The sequence below is a fragment of the Mobula hypostoma genome, chromosome 8 (genome assembly GCF_963921235.1).
Source record: "Mobula hypostoma chromosome 8, sMobHyp1.1, whole genome shotgun sequence".
Classification (NCBI taxonomy): Eukaryota; Metazoa; Chordata; class Chondrichthyes; order Myliobatiformes; family Myliobatidae; genus Mobula; species Mobula hypostoma.
The window spans coordinates 31,333,287-31,357,882 of NC_086104.1; the positions used below are offsets into that span (position 1 = coordinate 31,333,287).

A 24,596-nucleotide genomic window follows, 5' to 3' on the forward strand; every position below is an offset into this window, starting at 1 on the left:
TATGCCTTTCATAATCTTGTCAACCTCAATCAGATCTCCCCTCAGCCTCCGGCGCTTCTGAGAAAACAACCCAAGTTTATCCAGCCTCTCGTGATAGCACATGCCCTCTAAGCCATACAGCATCCTGGTGAGCCTCTTCTGCACCCTCTTCAAAGCCTCAAAATCCTTCCTGTAGTGGGGTGGCCAGAACTGTATGCAATATTCCAGGTGTGGCCTAACCAGAGTTTTATAAAGTTTGCACAGAACCTCTGGACTTTTGGACTCAATGCCTCGACTAATAGAAGCAAGCATTCCATAGGCCTCCTTAACCACATTATTGACCACATTATTGTGTAGCCACTTTCAAGGAGCTATAAACTTGGATCCCAAGATCTCTCTGCTCAGCAACGCTGTTAAGGATCTTGCCCTGAACAGTGTACTGACTCCATGCATTTGCCCTACTGAGGTGCAACATTTCAGTTTTTTGGGTTGAACTCCATCTACCATTTCTCAGCCCATATCTGCCACTGATGTATATTGTGATGTATTCTTTGCCAGTTTTCTACACTGTCCACAACTCTATCAATCTTACTACCATCCACAAATTTTCTAACCTACCCATCTACATTTTCATATATCACAAACAGCAACACAGATCCCTGTGGAAATCTATTAATTACAAACCTCTAGCTTGACTAAGTTCCTTCAATAACAACCCTCTGTCTTCAATGGGCAAGCCAGTTCTGAACCCAAACAGCCAATTCGCCACAAACCCCATGCATCTTAATCTTCTGGATTAGCCTCCCACGAGGGACATCGTCAAACACAAACACCTTACCAAAATCCATGTAGACAACATCACCTGTCCTACCCTCATCAATTTCTCTTGTCACCTTGTCAAAAAAACTCTATCAAGTTGGTAAGGCATAACCTGCCACGCACAAAGCCATGCTGCCTCTCCCTAACTGGGCTATGGGTTTCCAAATGCTCATATTTCCTATCCGTAAGAATTTTCTCCAGCAATTTCCCTACAACTGACATGAGACTCACTGGTCCATAATTCCCAAGATTTTCTCTTGTTTCCTTCTTAAATGGAGGTATAACATTAGCTGATGGTTTGGATCGGAGACCAGACCAAAGCTAGCAGCGCGCTATTTGTTCAAGGCACAGTTGGACAGTGGTTCCACGCATCAGTTGGAGTCTGACAAGGCTGCCTCCAAAATTTTCAACAACACTGTTCAGCATTTTCCTGGAACAAATAATGGCAGATGCCCCCAGAAGACCATATTGGCACAGTCAGCATTGGAGGACAGATCACAACCAACCTCAGGTTTGCCGGTGACATTGATGGGCTGGCAAGAAGTGAGGAAGAATTCATCTGCCTTGTGAACCATCTGGAAGATACGTCTATTAGATATGGCATGGAGACCAGTGCAGAGAAAACCAAGCTGATGAGAAACGGTGAGGAGGCAATCACAACAAGAATCACAGTCAGTGGACAAGAACAAGATACAGTTCAAGTACCTTGACGCCATCATCAACCAAGAACAATCAAAGCTTGAAGTCTTTGCAACACTGGCTATGCTAAAGCTAATCTGGGGAAACATTAGTATTGCTCTCTGTTCCAAGTTGGAACTTCTGCATGCACTTGTGCTCTCCACCTTCTTGTATGCATGTGAATTATGGACTTTGACAGCAGAACTGCAAAAGAAGATCCAGACAGTAGAAATGAAATGCTCCAGAAGGTTCCTTGGCATCTCCTATACAGAACATATCTCAAATGATGAAGTGTGAAGAACCATCACCCAGCGCATGAGACACTCTGATGATCTACTGTCCACAGTAAAGAAGAAGAAACTGAGATGGTATGGTCACATAACAAGATCAAGTGGACTCTGAAAGACTATTCTTCAAGGAACAGTGCATTGGACAAGAAAAAGGAGCAGACAGAAGAAGAAATGGACAGACAACATTGCAGAGTGGATGGGTGAGAGCTTTGCCGCAGGCCAGGTACTCACTCACAACCGTGAGAGATGGAGACAAATGGTGCAGTGTTCATCTGTACAGCACCCCTACAATGCAGGCCAGTTGTGGGATCTGTAACCATAACAACATTAGCCACTTGCCAGTCCTCTGGCACCTCTCCTATGGCAACAGAGGACACAAAGATACTGGTCAAGGGCCCAGCAATCTCATCTCTTGCCTCTTTCAATAACCTGAAGTATATCCCATCAGGCCCTGGAGACTTATCCACCTTAGGCCCAACACTTCCTCTTTCTTGACGTCTAAACACCTTAATGTATTTATACACTCAGCACTGATCTGCTGGTCCTCCATATCCTTTTCCTTGGTAAATACTTTCAGGAAACTTGGGCCAAAAATCAACGGGCTTGTGTATATAGATTTTTATTAGTAGAACTTCCATCTACACAAAGAAGCAAAGCGACGATTGTATAGCTATATCGACCATTATGTAGAGTTTCAAGCAGCAACAGCAATATTTTACTTTCCAACCCAGTGTTGTTGCAGGATATATATACATATAGGGCAGGCTAGAAGAGTAGATGACAAAGGGATGATCTCTTAGAGGTGTGTAAAATCATGAGGGGCATGGTCTTTGTAAATGAGCACAGTCTTTTTCTCAGGAAAATACATTCAAAAACAAGAAGGAGTAGGTTTAAGGTGAGAAGAGAAAAGTTTAAACAGGACCTGAGTGGCAACTCGTTCAAGCGGAGGGTGGTGTGAATATTGTATGAGATGATAGGGAAGTGGTTGAGGCAGATAAACTAATATTTAAAAGTCACTTGGACACATACACAGTTTGGAAAGGATGAGATGGGACTAGCTCAGTTGGGCATCTTGGTCAGCAAGGATGAATTGGGTCAAAGGTCCTATTTCTATACTGTGTTACTCTGTGACTCAGGTATGGGAGAAATACAGCTTCAATACCTCTTTAATCATTAAATCGTCAACAAGCGAAAGCATCACATCAGCAACACGAGGTCTGAAGCATTTTTTTACATAGAACAATTTATTTCATGATTTAATCATTACATAATGACCCTATGTTAACACTGTGTGCAAATCCAGATCACAAAACACCCTCTACAGTGATGGCCGTAATTCTCTTTGAGTCAGGTTAATCTCACATAGTCAAGCATCCCAAAAATGAAGTACAACAATATGATAGGAGGCATCCAACTGTTATAAGTCTGGGAATGTTGACTGCAGAACATAGAACACAGATCAGTACAGGCCCTTCAGCTCATGACGTTGTGCCTACTAACATACACCACTCCAGATCAATTCAACCCTTCCCTCCTACATAGTCCATAATCCACATTTTTCTTACACCCATGTGCCTGTCTAAGAATATTTAAAAGTCCCTATTGCATCAGCCTCTACCAGCAACCCTGGCAGATCGTGTTGTAGAACATTATCAGTGTCTTTCTATTGATGCGATTGCACTCTAACAGTGGGTTAGTCAACATACGTACCCTAAAATCTTATTTTTATACTCAGATTTCAGCTTTCCTACATCTTGCTCTTTTCCCTCAGACAAATAGATGGGAAAACTGGTTCTTGCATCAGGAAGTGGCACTTGGATCTAACAATCATTCTGTAAGGTTCTTACTTCACTATATAGGCAACCATCTGATAGACAGGTCCATATACTTGCAACGTGAGGAAATGTAGTTTTAGATAAGAACATAAACACAAGAGGTTCAGTAGATGCTGGAAATCTTGAGGTGAAACCGGGGGACAGAGAAGGTGGGTGTGTGAGGAAGGGGGTTTGAGGTAAGAAGCTGGGAGGTGATAGGTGAAAGAGGTAAGGGGTGAAGAAGATGGGATCTAATAAAAGGACAGTTGATCATGGAAGAAAAGGAAGATGGAGAGGAACCACAGGAAGATGATGGCCAAGTGAAGAGAAGGGATGAGAGGGGAACCAGAGTACAGAATGGATAAAGGGAGAGGGGAAATTTACTGGAAGTTAGAGACATACCAGATTGTACTCCTTCCCCCTCCCCTTCACCCCCACCTTCTTATTCTGGCTTCTGCCCCCTTCCTTTTCTGTCCTGATGAAGGGTCTTGGCCCAAAACGTTGACTGTTTACACCCCTCCATAGATGCTGCCTGATTTGCTAAATCGCTCCAGCATTTTGTACATGTTGCTTTAGATCACATGTAAGATGCAGAGGTACTGATGGGCCATGCCAACAGGTCCCATCATGAAGGCACAACCAAATAAAGACTGTGCAGTCCTGTTCTACAAGAGCCAGAGGCACAATTCCAACTGTGAAGAGCAGAATTAGGCCATTAGGCCTCCGCACCTTCTCCGGCATTTGATCATGGCTGATTTATTTTTCCTCTCATGAAATATTAAGTAAGTGTGCTATATCATATCTAAGTATTCATTAGAATGATTAATTACTTAAAGATATCAAACATAAACCAATCAACTCTCTCACTGAAGTACCTGAGAAGCAATGTCCTGAAAACATTGGGCAACTCAAATAGAGTTTATTGGCTAACCTATAAAATTCTCTCTATTATAAGGCATAATACAGTTACACAACATAACAGATTGTGATTTCAAAATAGCATTAAATACATTTCAGATATTTTAGATACAGGAATCACATTAATTTACTGTAACTCAGTGCAGTCAGGACATTGCAAAAGCAACAGCTGAAGTACTCAAGCCACATCTGATACAGTTGTTTCCAGCTACAGCTGGCTGGAGTGCACTTATATACAGCAAAATAAATACTCATCTTTGTATTGTTCAAACATGTACCTCGTGACAGGTTCTAATAAAATATTTAATCAGTCCCTTTGTTGTGAAAATTACGTTAAAAACCAGTCTTCATTCCCTGAATAACACCTGGATCAAATTAATTACTTCACACTTCTTGTACAATTTCTTTAGTCCCGGATTATTAACAATAGATGATTTTTGTGTGACAGGTATTAATGATCTGCAGGATCAAGTTGTCAGAAGTATATTTCCCTTGACATTGTACACTTTTATAACACAGCAAACCAGCAGCGCCTTCCAGAGTGGTCCACGATGTGAATTAATAATGGTGTCTTCCAAGTTCCTGGAGTCGGCTCCAGGCAACTTACACCCAGTGCAGGGAATGTGAAACGGAAACCCAAGTAAATATTGTGTCACTGTTCAAAAGACTGCAGGGGCCTCAGCAAGGATGCTATTTCACAGTATCAGTTGATCTCTACACCTCCTAATAAAAAGTTACAATTACAAAAAATAAATTTCCCTCTTTAATTCTGACAAACTTCAGATGGCCTTTAGCTGGCAGGGGAATGTCTTAGAGTGAATGGAAGAATAACTTGCAGACATTGTTAGTGACAGCAAATGACAGTGAAGGCTCCAATGCAGTAAAATAATCAATTTTAACAATCAATAGGCTTTCCCTAAGATTTTTTAAAAAACAGACAGCAAAAGCAGACGTGTTATTTTACAAAATCAACTTGCAACGATTACAGAGAATGAAGTGCCAGCCACTAACGTACCAAGCGCCAGAGGTAATACAGCCCACATTACTGAATTACATCTTTGTGTATTCCACCTGGAGATCTAAATGAGAATGCTGGCATTATGATAGTTAATGACGTTTAAAAGACATTCAGGAACACGGAGAGCAAGGGTTTAAGGAGGTATGGGACAAGGCAGATACATGAAACTAGCTCAGGCAGGCAATTTGGTCAGGATGGAGAGTTGGACCAAAGGGCCTTTTCCCATAGAACAGAGAAGCGAATTATGGTAAACATATGAAAATGGAAACACACTGTCATTCATTCCAAAAGGTTTTCTCAGATTCAGTCCCATCAAATTAAGAATCTTTCAGGATTCCAGGTTTAACTGTTTCTAGGTTGAGAGTGTGTGAGGAATATATGAACTCAATAAACTTTTCTTAATCTCGCTTAGTGACTCTATATGCTCTAAGTTTTCTCAGTTGCTATCGTATCTTATACTTAACAGCAGCTGCGTCCCAAATAAAGGAAACCTCAGACAGGGGGGAGCAGGAAGTGAAACGGAGGGTGAGGAGAGGGAGAACAGGGTGGACTGCAGGCTTGGAAGGCTCATTAGCAGTCTCCTGCCTCTACATATCCCTCACGTGACTGCATTTCAAATTGATTTAATAATTACTGATTCTGATCTTGCTATTTTTATAATCTTCAAATCAAAGTCAATTAGCTGCAGTTAAATTGACATGACGATACACCATGTGAATGGAATAGGAAAGGAACTCCTTCAGTTTGCAGAACATGGAGTTATTTCAAATGGGACTTTAATCCTCGCTGCTCCCCCTCCTCCTTCCACACCAGATTTCCTGGTGGATCTCAAGCAACTGGTTGCAGGATAGATGTCATTAGTAAGACAGTATTTAAAAGCACTTTAACAGGTACATGGCCAGAAAAGCTTTAGAGTAGGGGTTCCTGACCTTTCTTATGCCATGGGCCCTTACCGTTAAACACAGGGTCAGTGGACCCCAGTTTGGGAACCCCTGGCGGATATGGACCAAGATGGCAAATGGGACTGGTTGGCATTGACCTGTTGGGCTGAAGGCCCTGTTTTCATGTTTATACGATTCCATCTCAAACTAGTTGAATTAATTCTGACTGATTGCCAAAATAACTAAATATGTTCCATTCACAATTTTAAGCAATTTGTACCAACCTTCACATCATGGAAGACTCCACAGCCCAAAGTGTTAAGGTGCAAATAAAACCTGCATGTGTTTCTTGTGCAGGAGCCAGCACTCAGAGCCTGCATGGCAAAGCGGCGACAGAAGTAGTGAAATAAGTGCGCACACTTTTGATGGGGTTACAGCTGGTCTCTTTGGGATGCTCTTGTCTGCACCTGCACCAAACTACATGAGTTATATGTTTTTGTGGTTGCAGCTTTAAACTAGATAACGTACTCAGCTGTAACTGAAACATTCAATTACACACAAGCTACGGTTCACATCATATCCATGCACAAGTCTGCAATCCAAACCTATGCTTTCATATTGCTGGATATGGGACAATATTAGAAAGGAAGCAAATATAAACAGTCCATTTTTATTCAAAGTCTGTAACTTGAGTGCAGAATGGTGGGAAGATGGGTGATTGGGAAACTAGGTGTAGAAAAAGCTCTCTACTGAGCAGTGGCAAAACAAATGAGGATCCAGCTCATAATGACAACTGGAAATTCCAGCAAGAGTAGAGATTATTATTCACTATGACGAAAATGAGGTGAAATCCATCTCATGAAACTTGCATTGAGTGGTGCTTGGTTTGCTTATGAGCCAAGACATGGTTGGTATTCAGTAAAATGAAGCAAGGTTCTAATTTCCTCTTTCCACCAGACTACTTCCCATTTTGTCATCTTTTAAACCCAAAGCCTTTACACAATACGATGAAGTGTGATTCTGGACAGAAGTAACATGATTCTCTGTTGCCCCAATTACGATTAATTTCATCATAGCTTCCTGATATGGGAATCTGAAGGTGACGAATTGTATGCAAATTCTGAGATGTGACAGGATTTGTAAATGTGGCTTTTATGCTCAGTAGTGAAACACTGAAAAACCATTATTGCATCAACATGTTATTTTGATCTGCCAGATTCTTGGTAAATGAGATTGCTAAATGATTGCTCCTTCTAACCTACTTGTAATTCCAGAGACCCTGCATAAAAAGATTGTACTCTAGAACATTTCTCACTGTCAACATTAAATACTCTCAAAAGATCTATCTAATATATATTTGTATGTGTGTGTAGTTTATATCAACAGTTTTCTGTAAAAGCAGTGTGTTATGCTAGAAAGCGTGTTTTGGCTTCAGCTAAGATAAGGACCCATGTTGTCAAACTTGGGAGTGTTGTGTCAGCCAACCAGGATTGTGGGATGTGAGCCGTGGGGAGAGAGTTTTCTGAAGGACAGTCATCTTTTGCCGGGAGATGTGGAGAGGGGCACGAGTGAAGATGCTGCAGAATGCTATTGGAAGGACATTCCCCGTTGCAAGAAGAGCTTTGTGCAGATGAATAGCTCGAGGGAGGAAGGACCAATACTCATGAGAGAGACAGTTCATTCAAGATGGCCTTCAAAGGGAGTTTGGAATGTGGTGGATGCTTTCACATAACCCCAACTACTCCAGTATGAGCTCCAATATTATGTGCACATCAGCCTGATTTAATTGTAATAGGCTCTTTTTCTTTTTCGGTAACTGTTTGTTAAAGTTGAACATTTGGTAAATGTAGTTTCTTTACAATTTTACATTGCTGCACAATCTGTCATAACTGGGCTACTGATAACTGTGCATGGGCAATATTTACACAGTATTTGCTCAAATTGAGGTTTCTGTAATCAGAACACGACGACGTTCCTGTTTGGTTGAACCCCAAATCATACCGGCCCTAAACACATACTGCTAATGAAAGGCGGCTTCCTTACTGCTGAGTCACGTGGCTGGTAGCAGAGTTAGTTTAAGTGCCAAGTCTGTATACGAGCTCTGGTGAGAGGGTTACATAAATTTATAAATATGTTCGAGAGAGGGAGAAGGGGAGGGAAAAAGACTAACTTTTGGAGGAACTACATAAACTACATACTTTTGGACATTGTAGGCACTGCAGAAAAGTGACAGTGCCCCAACGCACACTGGATGAATATTGTCCAACAATAACTGCTATCTGATTAGCTAACTGATGAGACATTTAGGAAGCAATGAACTAAGAATAACTTGCCTTCCTGACAGTTTGATGCGTTGAATATTGTGCCAATAGTGTGCTTTCCCCGTGCTAGATCTGTGGCAAAACAAACCACATAAAACTGAAAATATCTCATATTGAAAGTCATGCTTGCATTAGGGGTGTGGAATTACTATTACGTATTGAGGGAAAGATTTATGAAAATAACTATATCATACAGAAATGATGGAAGAGGTGAACACAAAGTTTGGCAAACATGTAATTAATATTCAAACCAAATGGTTATATATAACATTTACAATAAAAATATGTGCGACTAGTTACCAGAAACAATTTCAAAAATTATGAAAGCTTTGTGAGGTTTGTGAATCAAACAATTTGAAAGATGTTTCTATAAATTAACTGTTTGTCTTGAAAGAGTATTAAATGAGAACGTCTCATACAACACTAAGGTCCCAGGTATAAAAATGAAGGGATTAAGGACAGGAATTCTTACTTCCAGGCCCTGAAATTAGCATTTGACTAAGGGCAGTCACACAGATCTATCTCATTTGCTTCCTGGACCAAGGTGAAGCAATTCTGGAAAGATGCTGCCACAGCTGCTGTGAATTATGTTCTTGCCTAATCCTGGATATTGTTCAGTGCAAGGAGCTGATTCCATAAATGTACCATGATTGGCTTAATACAGTCTCAGAACCATTGTTTTGAATGTTATGACATTATAATTGTTATGAAAGTGCACTGGGGGTGAGGGATGGTTAGGATTGGTGGTTGGGGTTTGTTCAATGTTGGGAAGTGGTGTACAATTCAGTTTGGGAAAAGTATGGTTGACGAACCTTAGCTCAGTTGTTCCTAATACTTCATAGTTGAACTCTGTTCCAGGAGACAGTAAATTAAATCTTTGGATTGGAATGTGCAAAATTTATAAAAAGTGACCCATGTGATTAATTTCAAAGTACTCTTGGGATGACAGTAAATGGCACTACAGGACTGCTAGCTTCTAGCTCTAAGGCAGTAAGAAAATATTCTGCAGCATCTTCATTTTTCCCCTGGTCTTGCAGCACCTCCCCCAAGCTGTTCCAGGCCTCATGGGATGTTGACAGAGTCTGAACGGCATCTCTCAGAACCTTCTTTGCCAAGCTACTTTGGCCCATTTTGTAGACTATCCTTCCCTGCAATGAAACAACAGACAAAGATCAGTAGGTCGATGTACCAAGCTGAGAATTATCACATTTCATGACAAAGATGTGGAAAGTATAAACTTAGAAATCAAAGTACTAGCATTTATAGAGCACCTTTCATGTACTCAGGAAACTGCAAAACAGTCCACTGCTAATCCATTACATTTGAAGTATAGGGATGTGAAGGCAAGCAGGGCAGTTAAATGAAGCATGCACAGACTCACAGACAGTAAGAAGATAAAATGATAACCTCTTTTTGGTTGACATGGCAAAGGAATCAAATAATCTTTCAGCAAGGAAACAGGCCCCATGGTCCACTGAGTCTCTAGCGACCATTGAGTACACATTTATACTAGTTAATAAATGTATAAATTAATAAAATAAATGTATATATTTGTAAAATAAAATAGCATAAATCTGTTCATATTATTTTATTCTCCCATAGATTCTGTCATTTGCATACAGAGTGGGGGGAAATTAACCCATTAATGTGCACAGCTTTGGATGTGGAAGGAACTCGAGAGTACTCCATGAAAACCCATATGCTCATAGGAAGTACGTGCAAACTCCAAAGAGGTATAACCGGAGGTCAGCTGCTCTACTATCTTCACCTCCATGCTGAGCCCTGTGCTGTCCATGCTACTCGTTAAACCAGCGGTCCCCAACCACCGGGCCACGGACCAGTACCGGGCAGCAAAGCATGTGCTACCGGGCCGTGAGGAAACGATATGAGTCAGCTGCACCTTTCCTCATTCCCTGTCATGCACTGGTGAACTTGAACATAGGGTTGCCAACTGTCCCGTATTAACCGGGACATCCCGTATATTGGGCTAAATTGGTTTCTCCCATACGGGACCGCCCTTGTCCCGTATTTCTCCCGCTAAGGTAGAGTGTTCCTATGAAACCTTTCGTGCCAAAATGGCGTGAAGCGAAGAAGCAATTACCACTAACTTATATGAGAAAAATTTTTGAGCGTTCCCAGACCCAAAAAATAACCTCACAAATCATATCAAATAACACATAAAACCGAAAATAAATAACACTAACATATAGTAAAAGCAGGAATGATATGATAAATACACAGCCCATATAAAGTAGAAATAATGTATGTACAGTATAGTCGGGAAGATGAAGGCAAAACCAATTCGTGGGAGAAAAAAATGGCACATTTGCGCATGCGCACGTCAGTCATGCTCACACAGGTGCCCGCGCAAGGCTTCATGTTCATGGTAGTCTTTCCTGGGGTAAAGTGTCCCGGGATTTGACTGCTACTTTTGTCCCTTATTTGGGAGTGAGAAAGTTGGCAACCCTAACTGTAAAAGACATGTTGAGGTGAGTTTAACCCTACTTGAACACCCACCCTCCCCCGGTCGGCCGGTCCGCAGTGCAAAAATGATTGGGGACCCCTGAATTAATCAACCGTTGTGTATCTTGGAAAATGTGAGCATGGAATTTTTCACATTCAACTAAAAAAGCAGGCAGTCAGAAATGTGAAATAAAAACAGAAAACATTGTAACCACTGAACGTTTGTGGTAAGAGAAACAAAGTTCAAAAGCTCAAAGTTCAAAGTACATATATGTCACCATGTACAACCCTGAGATTAATTTTCTTGCAGGAATACTTAATAAATCCAGAACAGGATAATAGCCCTAATAGAATCAACAGAAGACCAGACTAACTGGGCATTCAATTCCATGTGCAAATGACAATAAACTCTGCAAATACAAAAAGAAAGCAATAATAATAATAAATAAGCAATAAATATTGAGAACATGAGATGAAGAGTCCTTGAAAGTGAGTCCACAGGTTGTGGGAACATTTTAATGATGGGGTAAATGAAGTTGAGTGAAGTTATCCCCTTTGGTTTTGATGGAGCCTGAAGATTAAGGGGTAATAACTGTTTCTGAACCCAGTGGCGTGAGTCCTAAAGCTCCTGTACCTTCATCCTGATGGCAGCAGCAAGAAGAGAGCATGACCTGCATGCTGGGGGTGGGGATGCCTGATGATGGATATTGCTTTCCTACAACAATGCTCCATGTAGATGTGCTCAATGATGAGGAGGGCTTTCCCCAAGATGGACTCGGCCAAATTCACTCCTTTTGGTAGGATTTTCCATTCAATGACATTGGTGTTTCCATACCACGCTGAATTGCAGCCAGTCAACATACCCTCCACCACATATCCATAGAAGTTTGTCAATGTTTTGGATATCATACAAACTCCTAAAGAAGTAGAGGCACTGTTGGGCTTTCTTCATAATTGTACTTACGTGCTCGGTCCTCGGAAATGATAACACAGAGATATTTAAAGTCGTTGACCGTCTCCTCCTCTGATCCTCCGAAGAGAACTGGCTTATGGACCCCCAGTTTTCACTTCCTGAAGTCAATAACCAGCTCTTTGGTTTTGCTGACATTGAGTAAGAGGTTGTTATTGTCCCACCACTCAGCCAGATATTCAATCTCCCTCCTATGAGGTGGTTCATCACCACCTTTGATTTGGCCTATGACAGTGGTGTTGTCAGCAAACATGAAAATGGCATTGGCGCTGTGCTTAGCGAGTAGAGCAGGGGCTAAGCACACAGACTTGTGGTGCACCTGTGCTGATGGAGATTGTAGAGGAGATGTTGTTGCCAATCTGAACTGACTGGGGTCTACAAGTGAGGAAATCAAGGATCCAATTGCACAAGGAGGTATTGAGGCCAAGGTCATGACCCTTATTGACTAACTTTGAGTATGACAGCATTGAATGCTGAGCTGTAGTCGATAAAGAATCTCCTGTTGTATGCATCTTTTAACATTTAATGTAATGCAGAAAGAAACAGTTCACGTACCAGATTTGACAAGGAATATTCAAACCTAAAACATTGAATGTTTCTCCTTCCTCAGATCTTGCTTGACTTGCTGGATGATTCCAGTATTTTCTCCTTTCATCAAACTGGGTTGTTCAACGAATCACTGCTAGTTCAAGGTAACAAAGCTAGTTCATGTCCAATTCTCAAAGCTAGTCACCTGGTTAAGTCTGAGCAATGACTGTAGGCAACAGACTGGTTCAAGGCCTTAAAAGCACTCAAATTCAAAAAAGGAATTTGTTTCAGTTCACGTGCACCACCACATACAACACGATGGCATAAGTGCTTAGTGCTTCATTTCTGCAATTCATTGACACAGCTCAAAACTGGACATCCACCAAGCCGTGCAGACCTCCAACACCAGAAGTATTTTTCCTGCAATCTGAATACTCCGTCAATCACAGCCTATCCCTCATTCTCTTGTTTCTATCGTATCAGCCAACACATCCTTGCTCAATGAATAGGGCAGGTGAGCAGATTGGCAACAGCGCCAAGTATATCTTTTAAGTGATGCTCCACTACAATGAGTTTAACGGAGGTTACAATCAACATGCAGAACTAAATATAAACATAACTCTCCACTCTTGCCACATCCACTCAAGAATGGCGGTAGACAACTGAAAAATTATGGGAATGGATAGTTCTATGAACATTCCCATTCTCATTGCTGATATTATCCCAGCATACATAAAGACAATATGGATAAAGCATTTATAGCCATCTTTCACCAGATGCGTCAAAAAGATGACCCCCTTTCCACCTTTTCAGGTTCTCATCATTACTCAAGAGACTATTGGCCAACAGAACATTCCAGCAGGATAGCAAAAGCTTTGTGCTCCAGATGGCTAGGCTAGCACTATCTACCCTACAAAGAAGAAGTTTGCTCAAGCATGTCCTACTCTGAACAAATCCACCACATCTTCCTAATTTAGTGCGCATGCTCCGGTGGTGCATGTAGCCTGATATAGTTGCTCCGCAATTTCTTACTTTTAAACTTTTTAAACTTAGTTATTTGTTGTATTTTTTTTTCTCACTGTAACACGCTGAAGCTGCACCCTCTCTAACATGCTGGTGGAGAGAGTTTTACTTGTTTTTTTAGCGCTGGAATTAGTTACATTCGGACACGTCTCGTTAGCGTGGCAGCAGGATAACCGCATTGTGTATTCCAGGGAACAATTGATGGCGCTCCTGCCCGCTGGCTTAGCAAACAGAGCAGTGGACACCCCGGCTGAAATCTGGAGGAAAACACACAGAGGATGCAGAGGGGGATCAAAAAGGTGAGGGAAGAGGACCGGGTCGAGACAACAGAGGCTTATGGAGAAGAGAAGTTATAAGCCGTGTCTCCCCTCTCTCATCATGGGAAATGTGAGATTGCTGGGGAATAAAATCGACGAACTGACTGCGCTTGTCAGGAGTCAGAGAACACTTTGGGAGAGCAGTGTCATGTGCTTTACTGAGACGTGGCTGCACGAGGACATACCCGATCAAACCGTTTCCATAGAGGGCTTCCAGACGGTTCGAGCTGACCGGAATTGCACTGAGAGCGGTAAGCGTAAAGGAGGAGGGCTGGCAGTTCTGGTAAATAACAGATGGTGCAATCCTGCGCATATTACGATCAAGGAACGGGTCTGTAGCCCAGATATTGAACTTTTTGCTGTTGGACTCCGGCCATATTATCTGCCAAGGGAAATTTCGCAGGCAATAGTGGTTGTTGTGTACATCCCTCCCTCTGCCAACCCGACGTCGGCGTGTAACATCATTTACACCATCATTGCCAGATTACAAACCCAGCACCCGAGTGCCCTTATTACCATCTCGGGTGACTTCAACCAGGTTACCATGGCTAGAACACTGCCCAACTTCACGCAGTATGTGAGCTGTACAACCAGAGGGGAGAGGACTCTGGATTTGATATACACTAACGTTAAGGATGCATACAGCTCCTCTCCCCTCCCCCCACTGGGAAGGTCAGATCACAACCTGGTGCATCTAAAACCCTGCTAAGTGCCTCTGGTGAAGAGTAAACCTGCAACCTCGAGGACAGTGAGGAAATGGTTGGAGGAGGTTTATGAGGCGCTCCAGGGTTGTTTTGAGGTGACAGACTGGCAGGCTCTCTGTGAGCCACATGGAGAGGATATTGATTTGCTCACAGAATGCATCACGAATTACATCAACTTCTGTGTGGACTGCAATGTTCTGACAAGAACTGTCCTTTGTTATTCAAATAACAAGCCATGGGTGACAAAGGACATTAAGGACATTCTGAATGCTAAAAAGAGGGCGTTTAGAGATGGAAATAGGGAGGAGCTGAGGGCAATACAGAGGGACCTGAAAGCCAGGATCAGGGAGGCTAAAGACAGGTACAGGAGGAAGCTTGAGTGGAAACTCCAGCAGAACAACATGAGAGAGGTCTGGAGGGGGATGAGGACCATCACTGGGTTCCGGCAAACAAGCAACAGAGGAGCTGAGGGCAGTGTGGACAGGGCCAATGAACTTAACCTGTTCTTTAACAGATTTGACATTGTGACCCCTGCCCATCCCCCACATGAGCCATCTGTTGTTGGCCCCCAATCAACACATGTTCCACTCTCCCCTCCTACCCCTCCTCACAGTCCCCCACCCTGCTCTCATGACTATACCCCTTCCCCACACGAAACCACCACGGTGAGCTTCACAGCTCTACAGGTGAGAAGACAGCTGAAACGTCTCAACCCAAGCAAGGCTGCAGGACCGGATGGTGTCAGTACCAGGGTGCTCAAAGCCTGTGCCCCTCAGCTATGTGGAGTACTTCACCATGTATTCAACCCGAGCCTGAGGCTCCGGAGGGTTCCTGTACTGTGGAAGACGTCCTGCCTCGTCCCTGTGCCGAAGACGCCGTGCCCCAGTGGCCTCAGTGACTACCGACCGGTGGCATTGACCTTCCACATCATGAAGACCCTGGAGAGACTTGTTCTGGAGCTGCTCCGGCCTATGGTCAGGCCACACTTAGATCCCCTCCAGTTCACCTACCAGCCCCGACTAGGAGTTGAGGATGCCATCGTCTACCTGCTGAACAGTGTCTACGCCCACCTGGACAAGCCAGCGAGCACTGTGAGGGTCATGTTTTTTGACTTCTCCAGTGCGTTCAACACCATCCGCCCTGCTCTGCTGGGGGAGAAGCTGACAGCGATGCAGGTGGATGCTTCCCTGGTATCATGGATTCTTGATTACCTGACTGGCAGACCACAGTACATGTGCTTGCAACACTGTGTGTCCGACAGGGTGATCAGCAGCACTGGGGCTCCACAGGGGACTGTCTTGTCTCCCTTTCTCTTCACCATTTACACCTCGGACTTCAACTACAGCACAGAGTCGTGTCATCTTCAGAAGTTTTTCTGATGACTCTGCCATAGTTGGATGCATCAGCAAGGGAGATGAGGTCAAGTACAGGGCTACTGTAGGAAACTTTGTCACATGGTGTGAGCAGAATTATCTGCAGGTTAATGTGAAAAAGACTAAGGAGCTGGTGGTAGACCTGAGCAGAGCTAAGGCACCGGTGACCCCCTGCTTTCATCCAGGGCGTCAGTGTGGACATGGTGGAGGATTACAAATACCTGGGGATACGTATTGACAATAAACTGGACCGGTCAAAGAACACTGAGGCTGTCTACAAGAAGGGTCAGAGCCGTCTCTATTTCCTGAGGAGACTGAGGTCCTTTAACATCTGCTGGACGATGCTGAGGATGTTCTACGAGTCTGTGGTGGCCAGTGCTATCATGTTTGCTGTTGTGTACTGGGGCAGCAGGCTGAGGGTAGCAGACACCAACAGAATCAACAAACTCATTCGTAAGGCCAGTGATGTTGTGGGGATAGAACTGGACTCTCTGACGGTGGTGTCTGAAAAGAGGATGCTGTCCAAGTTGCATGCCATCTTGGTCAATGTCTCCCATCCACTGCATAATGTACTGGGTGGGCACAGGAGTACATTCAGCCAGAGACTCATTCCTCCAAGATGCAGCACAGAGCGTCATAGGAAGTCATTCCTGCCTGTGGCCATCAAACTTTACAACTCCTCCCTTGGAGGGTCAGACACCCTATGCCGATAGGCTGGCCCTGGACTTATTTCATAATTTACTGGCATAATTTACATATTACTATTTAACTATTTATGGTTCTATTACTATTTCTATTACTATTTATTATTTATGGTGCAACTGTAACGAAAACCAATTTCCCCCGGGATCAATAAAGTATGACTATGACTAATTTATAATGAAGTAATGGAATGGGACAGTGATCATGTTTTTGAGTAGCACCTGTCACCAACTACTAATAACTAATTCCGCATTTGAGTTCTGGCAGGACCAAGCTAGAAGGAAAAGGGCAGTGGACACAGCAGCAGAAAAATTTATTACCCTCTAGTTCCCTACTAAGTCATTGACCACTTTGACATGAAAAGATGTCACCCTTTCTTTGTTACTGCTCGGTCAAAACTTGGACTTCCCTACCTAAAGGGACCTACAAAATCTGCAGCTACTCAAGAAGGAATCCTACCACTTCCTTCGCAGATGATTAGGCTTGGCCAATGAATATAAGCTTGCCAGCAACACCCACACAAAAAAATTTAAAAATCAAGAATAAATAAACTTTCTTATTCAAAAAAAGTCACATAGACTGCAGTGTGTTGGACTCAATCCAACATTCCTAGTTGCAAATATTCAGCCCACAACGATAACCATGCAGTTCTGACATCCTGTATGAATGAATCACTCTTTCTGAATCCATAAACTGCACTTACAAATTCACCAATGTGATTTCAAATCAAATTACAGCAACCACATTAGGTGTTACTCTCTCATGATACAAGTTCTTGTCAATATTCTCACTTTCCTTTTCATTGGGATCAGGTCATTTCATTTTCCATCGATTGCTATCAAAGTTGCTGCCAACTTATGACTCTATATTTGGCTAGCTATGGGTTTGATAACGTCATGTTACAAGTCTTGTCTGTGTACTAATATTTCCATTCTAAGTCAATTTTAAAATTTCCTTTTACTTAATATAGTAATGTCTATTTAGAATTCTCTTCTATGACAATGACTATTTCCTCTTACAATACAAGAAAAAAAGCGGCCCTTTCAACCTCCCTGAGCTGGCTTCACTGGTTTGATGACACATTAGTATGCAAGCCCCACCTAACTTGCAGTGATTGCCTTGCCAATGAAAAATCCCAGTTTCAAACTTCAGATGATACATGGACTTCTGAGAGACTGAGCTATTGTTTTGAATGAAGAGAGAAATGATTTTCAATCTTTAAATTAGGGCAAGGTCGCTTAAAATGCACTGGATTTCCACATCATGTGAAAGACTTCCTAGCATTTAGGCTCTCAAATTCTTCATATCTGATTAAGTCATTTCTGAAAGGAATAAAATCAAATTTTTGCAACATGTCCCTGTAATTTGACATCTTCAGGAGTGACCTGATTGACTCACCCTACAAGGCCAATATATCTACCAAAGACCAGCATCCAAAACTGAATGCAGAATTAGAGATTAAATCTGACCAAGACTCTGAACAACTAAAACATTACTTTCATGCAGAATTCCTGTCCCCTTGAGATGAAGGCTAACATTAAAATTCATGTTTTATTATTGGTTTCCTAATCACCTCAAATTCTTTGATTCAGATCAGATTCTGAGTTCAGAGATCAAAGTAAATTTATTATCAAAGAGTGCATACTGTATGTCACCATATGCTACCCTGAGATTTCTTGCAGGCATTCACAGTAGAACAAAGAAATACAATAGAATCAATGAAAATCTACACACATGGACTGACAACCAATGTGCAAACAAAGGTAAACAATGGAAATATGAAAATAATAACAACAACAACATAATAAATAAATAATAATGAGAACATGAGTTGTAGAGTCCCTAGGTTGTGGAAACAGTTCAGCATTGAGGTGCACCTGTGTTGCTGGTGATTGTGGGGGATGTTGTTGCATCTGCAAGTGTGCAGGATGCTGATTGGCATCTGCAAGTGAGGAACTTGAGGATCCCGTTGCACAAGGAGGGTTATGGAGTGCTGAGTGAAGAGCAAATGAAATGGCATCTGCTGTTGACATGGTAGACAAATTGGAGTGGATTGAAGGCATTCTTCAGGCATGAGTTGATATGTTTCACGACCAACTTGATATGATTCAAATATTGGAGGGAGATTCAAGTTTATGATTTCGTGTAATGGAGTCACAGCGCACAACAGCAAAGAAACAGGCCCATTTAGTCCATGCTGAATTATTATTCTTATAGACCTGGACCTGGGCCATAGACCGCCACACCCCTCCCATCCGTGTACTTATCCACACTTCTCTTAGATTTTGAAAGAAAGCCCACATCCATCACTTCCACTGGCAGCCCAATCTACACTTGCACCACCCTCTAAGTGAATAAGTGACACCACTTTCAAGGAATTATGGATCTGCATTCCCAGATCCCTCTGTTCTACCGCACTCCTCAAAGCCCTGCCGTTTACTGTGTACCACCCTTGTTTGCCTCCTAACATTACCCTGCAATTTGCTCATACCTTTCATTTGTATTGTAATTTCTGCCTCCCATTCATTCTATTTGTGTCTCCCAACTTAAATGTTGCAAACTTGAAAAATACCTCATTGCATTCCTTCATTCAGCTAATAATATCACAATTATAGTAAAATTCAAAAAACACCTTGGAGAAATTTGATGTGACCAGTTGCTGACTGACTTAGCTTGGAAAGGTGATTTTCTAACCACACAAAGCACAGGCAGGAAGGAGTCAGTCTACCTGTTTTATCCCACCACTTCAGAGCTGATTGCTGAAGTCCTTTGATTATGGTCAATGCCTCTTTGATTTCTTTAAGCTTATTTCCTAAACTTCAACATATCTGGAGAGAATTTTTAAAAGGTTCACTGAGATAGAGTGAATACTTTGGCATGATCAGAGATTCTGGTGCAGAAAGCACGTCATTCCTATTAATTTTCTGGCTACATTCACTTACAGCTGAAAAGACTACTGATACAGCTACTACTCCTACAGATAAAAAGCACAACTGCTTCCAAGGTCAGTAGTCAACAAAGATGCCTTCATGCGTTTAAATGAACTATCACTGCCTAAAACTGACGGAAACAATGCTGATTTGGGATGGATTCGTCCTTGTAGGATTCCACGCAGGAAACATGGCTGCAGGTCAAGGATACAAGTGCGTTTAAGGATACGGGCTTTCAAAACTCGTAATACCGACTATCTTGTTGGCGAACGCGCAGTCTCAGTGAATAAAATTGATGATCTCAGAGCTAGGGTGCTGAATAAGAGGGACATTAGGACTGCATAGGTCCTTTGTTCCCCGGAATCCTGGTTAACCCCTTCTGTACCGGATGCAGTGATTCAGAGCGACGGATTTATTATACACTGTCAAGACAGATCTATAGAGTCTCTCAAAAGCAGAGGTGGAGGAGAACGCCTCATGATCAACTCTTCTTGGTGCACAAATATATCAGTGCTATCCAATTCTGCTCACCAGCCCTGGAATATCTAGGAGTGAAATGCTGTACTTTTTACCTACCGCAGGAGATCTCCGGGATCATTTTGGTAGCAGTATACATTCCACCTCAGGCCAATGTCAATCACGCTTTAGATAGTATGAGAAATGGGATCAACATGCATGAAACAGAGCATCCTTACGCCTTCACCATCGTTTTGGGGGATTTTAACCAGGCCAGTCTGAAAACATCACTTAGCAATTATCATCAACAGATCACTTGCAATACTAGAGGGAACAACACACTGGACCACTGTTACACCACCTTCGAGAATGCCTACCATGCTATATCATGCTCACACTTCAGAAAGTCTGATCACCTGGCTATACTTCTACTCCCTGAGTATAGGCAGAGACTGAAGACTGCAGCACCAGCAGTGAGGACCAAGAAGGTTTGGACAAGGGAAGCACACGAGCGTTTACAGGACTGCTTTGAATCAGTGGACTGGACTGTACTCAGGGATTCATCTTCAAATCTGGATGAGTATGCTGCAGTTGTTACCGACTTCATTAAAACCCATGTAGATGAGTGTGTGCCCACAAAGACTTCCCAAACCAAAAGCCATGGATGAACCAGGAGGTATGTCGTCTGCTTAGGCTAGATATGTGGCAATCAAGTCTGGCAACCCAGGCCTGTACCAGAAAACCAGGAATGATTTGCGGAGGGCTATTTCAAGGGCAAAGAGACAGTTTCGAACAAGGTTGAAGGTGACATTGGATGTACGACAAATCTGGATTGGTTTGCAAGACATTACTTCCTACAAAGCGAAACCCAACAACATGAATGGCAGCAATGCTTCACTACCAGATGAACACAACACCTTCTATGCCCACTTTGAAAGAGAGAATATAACTACAGCTGTGAAGATCCCTGCTGCACCTGATGACCCTGTGATCTCTGACCCAGAGGCTGATGTTAGGCTGTCTTTAAAGAGAGTGAACCTTTGCAAGGTGGAAGGTCCCAATGGAGTACCTGGTAAGGCTCTGAAAACCTGTGCCAACCAACTAGTGGGAGTATTCAAGGACATTTTCAACTTCTCACTGCTATGGGCGGAAGTTCCCATTTACTTCAAAAAGGCAACAATTATACCAGTGCCTAAGAAGAAAAACGTGAGTTGCCTTAATGACTATCACCTGGTAGCACTCACACTTACAGTGATGGAATACTTTGAGAGGTTGGTCATGGCTAGACTGAACTCCTGTCTCAGCAAGGACCTGGACCCATTGCAATTTGCCTATCGCCACAATAGGTCAATGGCAGATGCAATCTCAATGGCTCTTCACACGGCTTTAGAGCACCTGAACAACACAAACACCTATGTCAGGATGCTGTTCATCGACTACAGCTCAGCATGAACCTGGACCCATTGCAATTTGCCTATCGCCACAATAGGTCAACGGCAGATGCAATCTCAATGGCTCTTCACACGGCTTTAAACCACCTGGATAACACAAATACCTATGTTAGGATGCTGCTCATTGATTACAGCTCAGCATTTAATACCATCATTCCCACAATCCTGATTGAGAAGTTGCAGAACCTGGGCCTCTGTAGCTCCTGCTGCAATTGGATCCTTGACTTCCTAACTGGAAGACCACAATCTGTGTGGATTGGTGATAACATCCCCTCCTCGCTAACAACCATCTCTGGTGCACCTCAGGGGTGTGTGCTTAGCCCACTGCTCTACTCTCTACATACAAATGACTATGTGCCTAGGCATAGCTCAAATACCATCTACAAATTTGCTGATAATATAACCATTGTTGGTAGAATCTCAGATGGTGATGAGAGGGTGTACAGGAGTGAGATATACCAACTAGTGAAGCAACAACCTGGCACTCAACGTCAGTAAGATGAAAGAGATGATTGTGGACTTGAGGAATGGTAAGACCAATCCTCATAGAGGGATCAGAAGTGGAGAGAGTGAGCAGCTTCAAGTTCCTGGATGGCAAGATCTCTGAGGACCTAACCTGGTCCCAACATATCAATGCAGTTATAAAGAAGGCAACACAGCAACTGTACTTCATTAGGAGTTTGAAGAGATTTGGTAAGTCAACAAATACACTCAAAAACTTCTATAGATATACCATAGTGAGCATTCTGACAGGCTGCATCACTGTGTGGTATGGGGTGGCTACTGCATAGGACTGAAAGAAGCTGCAAATGGTTGTAAATTTAGTTGGCTCCATTTTGGGTACTAGCCTACAAAGTACCCAGGACATCTTCAGGGAGCAATGTCTCAGAAAGGCAGCATCCATTATTAAGGACCTCCAGTACCCAGGGTATGCCCTTTTCTCACTATCACCATCAGGCAGGAGATACAGAAGCCTGAAGGCACACACTCAGCAATTCAGGAACAGCTTCTTCCCCTCTGCCCGATTCCTAAATGGACACTGAACCCGTGATCACTACCTCACTTACTTAATATATATTATTTCTGTTTCTTGCACAATTTTTAATCTATTCAATATATGTATACTGTAATTGATTTTACTTATTTATTATGATTTATTTTTCTTCTATATTACGTATTGCATTGAACTGCTGCTGCTAAGTTAATAAATTTCACAACATGGTGATAATAGACCAGATTCTGATTACATAAATGACAAACATACAGTCTGCCATAATCTACAGCAATTGTGTATTTGAGTTTTCTAATATTATGATTTAAAATATCGTTTTTTTATTTAAGAGTGACAGGTAACTTCATTAAATACTACAGATGAAGGATGGTTTATCATAAAGTATAAGCATTTTAATCACCATCCCAATCCGCGAAGTTTAAACTGATTGTAACCAATTCAAAATTAAATATTTTCTTTACTAATTATGTTAATATACACCAGCCAGTTTCTTAATAAATTTAAAAAAATAAATGCTTTTATAATAAGATTAATAGTGTCTGTGCACTTAATAAAATAATCCGTTTAAAAATCACTTCAGAGAGAGTGGGCCACAAATGGAATTAAGCAGAAAGTCACACTGACGATTAACTAGATCTGGGCGAAAGGCCAGCTTTGAGGCCTCGCATAATTATACTTTACCGGAGTAAGAGCAAAGTTAAAATTTTGATTTACAATGGATATGTGAATTTGTTTCCCAAATATTAACTCAGCAGTTTAAAGATAGCCTGATTAACACAGTTACTTTGTTAATTAGTAGGCAAAATGGAGTCAAATCCTGTAGTTTCACACTTCCTGTCACATTTTCCAGGTCAGTGGCACCAGTGACTTCTCCTGGCTGGTTTCTTTTCCCTTGAGTAGATCCTTTACTGCTGATAGACTATCTAAGGGAAATGTAATAAAAGCACAGCACTGAAATGTTGCACGTGACACTGTCATTTTCGCTTTTCCTCAAGCAAACTGAAAAGCAGTTTAATGATGCTGGAGTGGCTTTAAACCTTAATTTTAGGGAAACTAAACAATACATAGTTTTCACAGCAGAAACAGTTGATTTCCCTCAGACCAAGTCTGGAAAATAATAAAGATGAAGCCTATTTTTATAAAAAAAATTCTGGGTGAGAGAAAGAAAATAAAGCAGACAAAAATACTCTTCCTGAATCTGTGAGAACAGAGGCTTTCCCATTGATCACAGTTCAAACGCTCCCACCCTGATGCCTGTTTCATTCTTAGGTGCACAGAACAGTATGATCGCCCAGTCCTTATGACAGTGTGAAGTGACTGAGACACAATTTAATAGTTCTTCCTTTATTAATGAATGCTCTAAAATGTTACAGCAATCTGAGGTTAACCACAACTTTATTGCTGAGCAAGGTAGCATGAAAGAAATATTTTAGGTCAGGCAATAAAAGAAGACATCTCAATCTAATATGTGAAGTATATTCTTTTTCAGAATTTACCTCTTCTCCCTTTTTCATAATCATCAGAATGGGTGCTCAGTTGAGAATCGGTTAAGCCTCAAAGCATTGAAACTCGGCCCAGTCTGACTATTAGCCAAGTTTGGAAGTTGAACTTTGGAAGCGTAGGAATGCAAAATTCTGGCCAGAATAATTCCCCACCCAAACAGCAAATAACAGTATTTCATACTCAATAAATAAAACCTTGCCAAGGTCAGGATACTGGAAACAGTGAAGCCTTTTAAGAATTGCAGAGTCTTACTTTAGAAGCTGACTTCATTGAAAAAGAATTTGTAATGAATTCTGAATATAAATCAGTTAATTTCATTTAAACAAATGTAATTTGACAAGGCCTATACAACTGTACTGTTTAATCAGTACGTTACCTGTGGTTTGAATTTTAAAAATCCAAAAGGAGAAAATAAGCTTAAAGTTGAAAAAGAAAGTTTTAGAAAA

The 24,596-nt window shown here is 42.0% G+C and overlaps 1 protein-coding gene across 4 annotated transcripts in view; it reads right to left on the minus strand.

The window, feature by feature from the left end:
- Positions 1–2,310: 2,310 nt before the first annotated feature.
- Positions 2,311–24,596, minus strand: part of LOC134350445 (tetratricopeptide repeat protein 7A-like) — a 265,556-nt gene continuing 243,270 nt past the window's right edge. For 2 of the 4 annotated variants that reach the window (XM_063055643.1, XM_063055644.1), the window contains exon 18: positions 2,311–9,866. In XM_063055643.1, the coding sequence (XP_062911713.1) occupies positions 9,645–9,866 (222 nt within the window). In that variant the 3' untranslated portion in view covers positions 2,311–9,644. The remainder of the gene's footprint in view (positions 9,867–24,596) is intronic. The other 2 variants (XM_063055642.1, XM_063055641.1) reach the window with 1 other exon arrangement.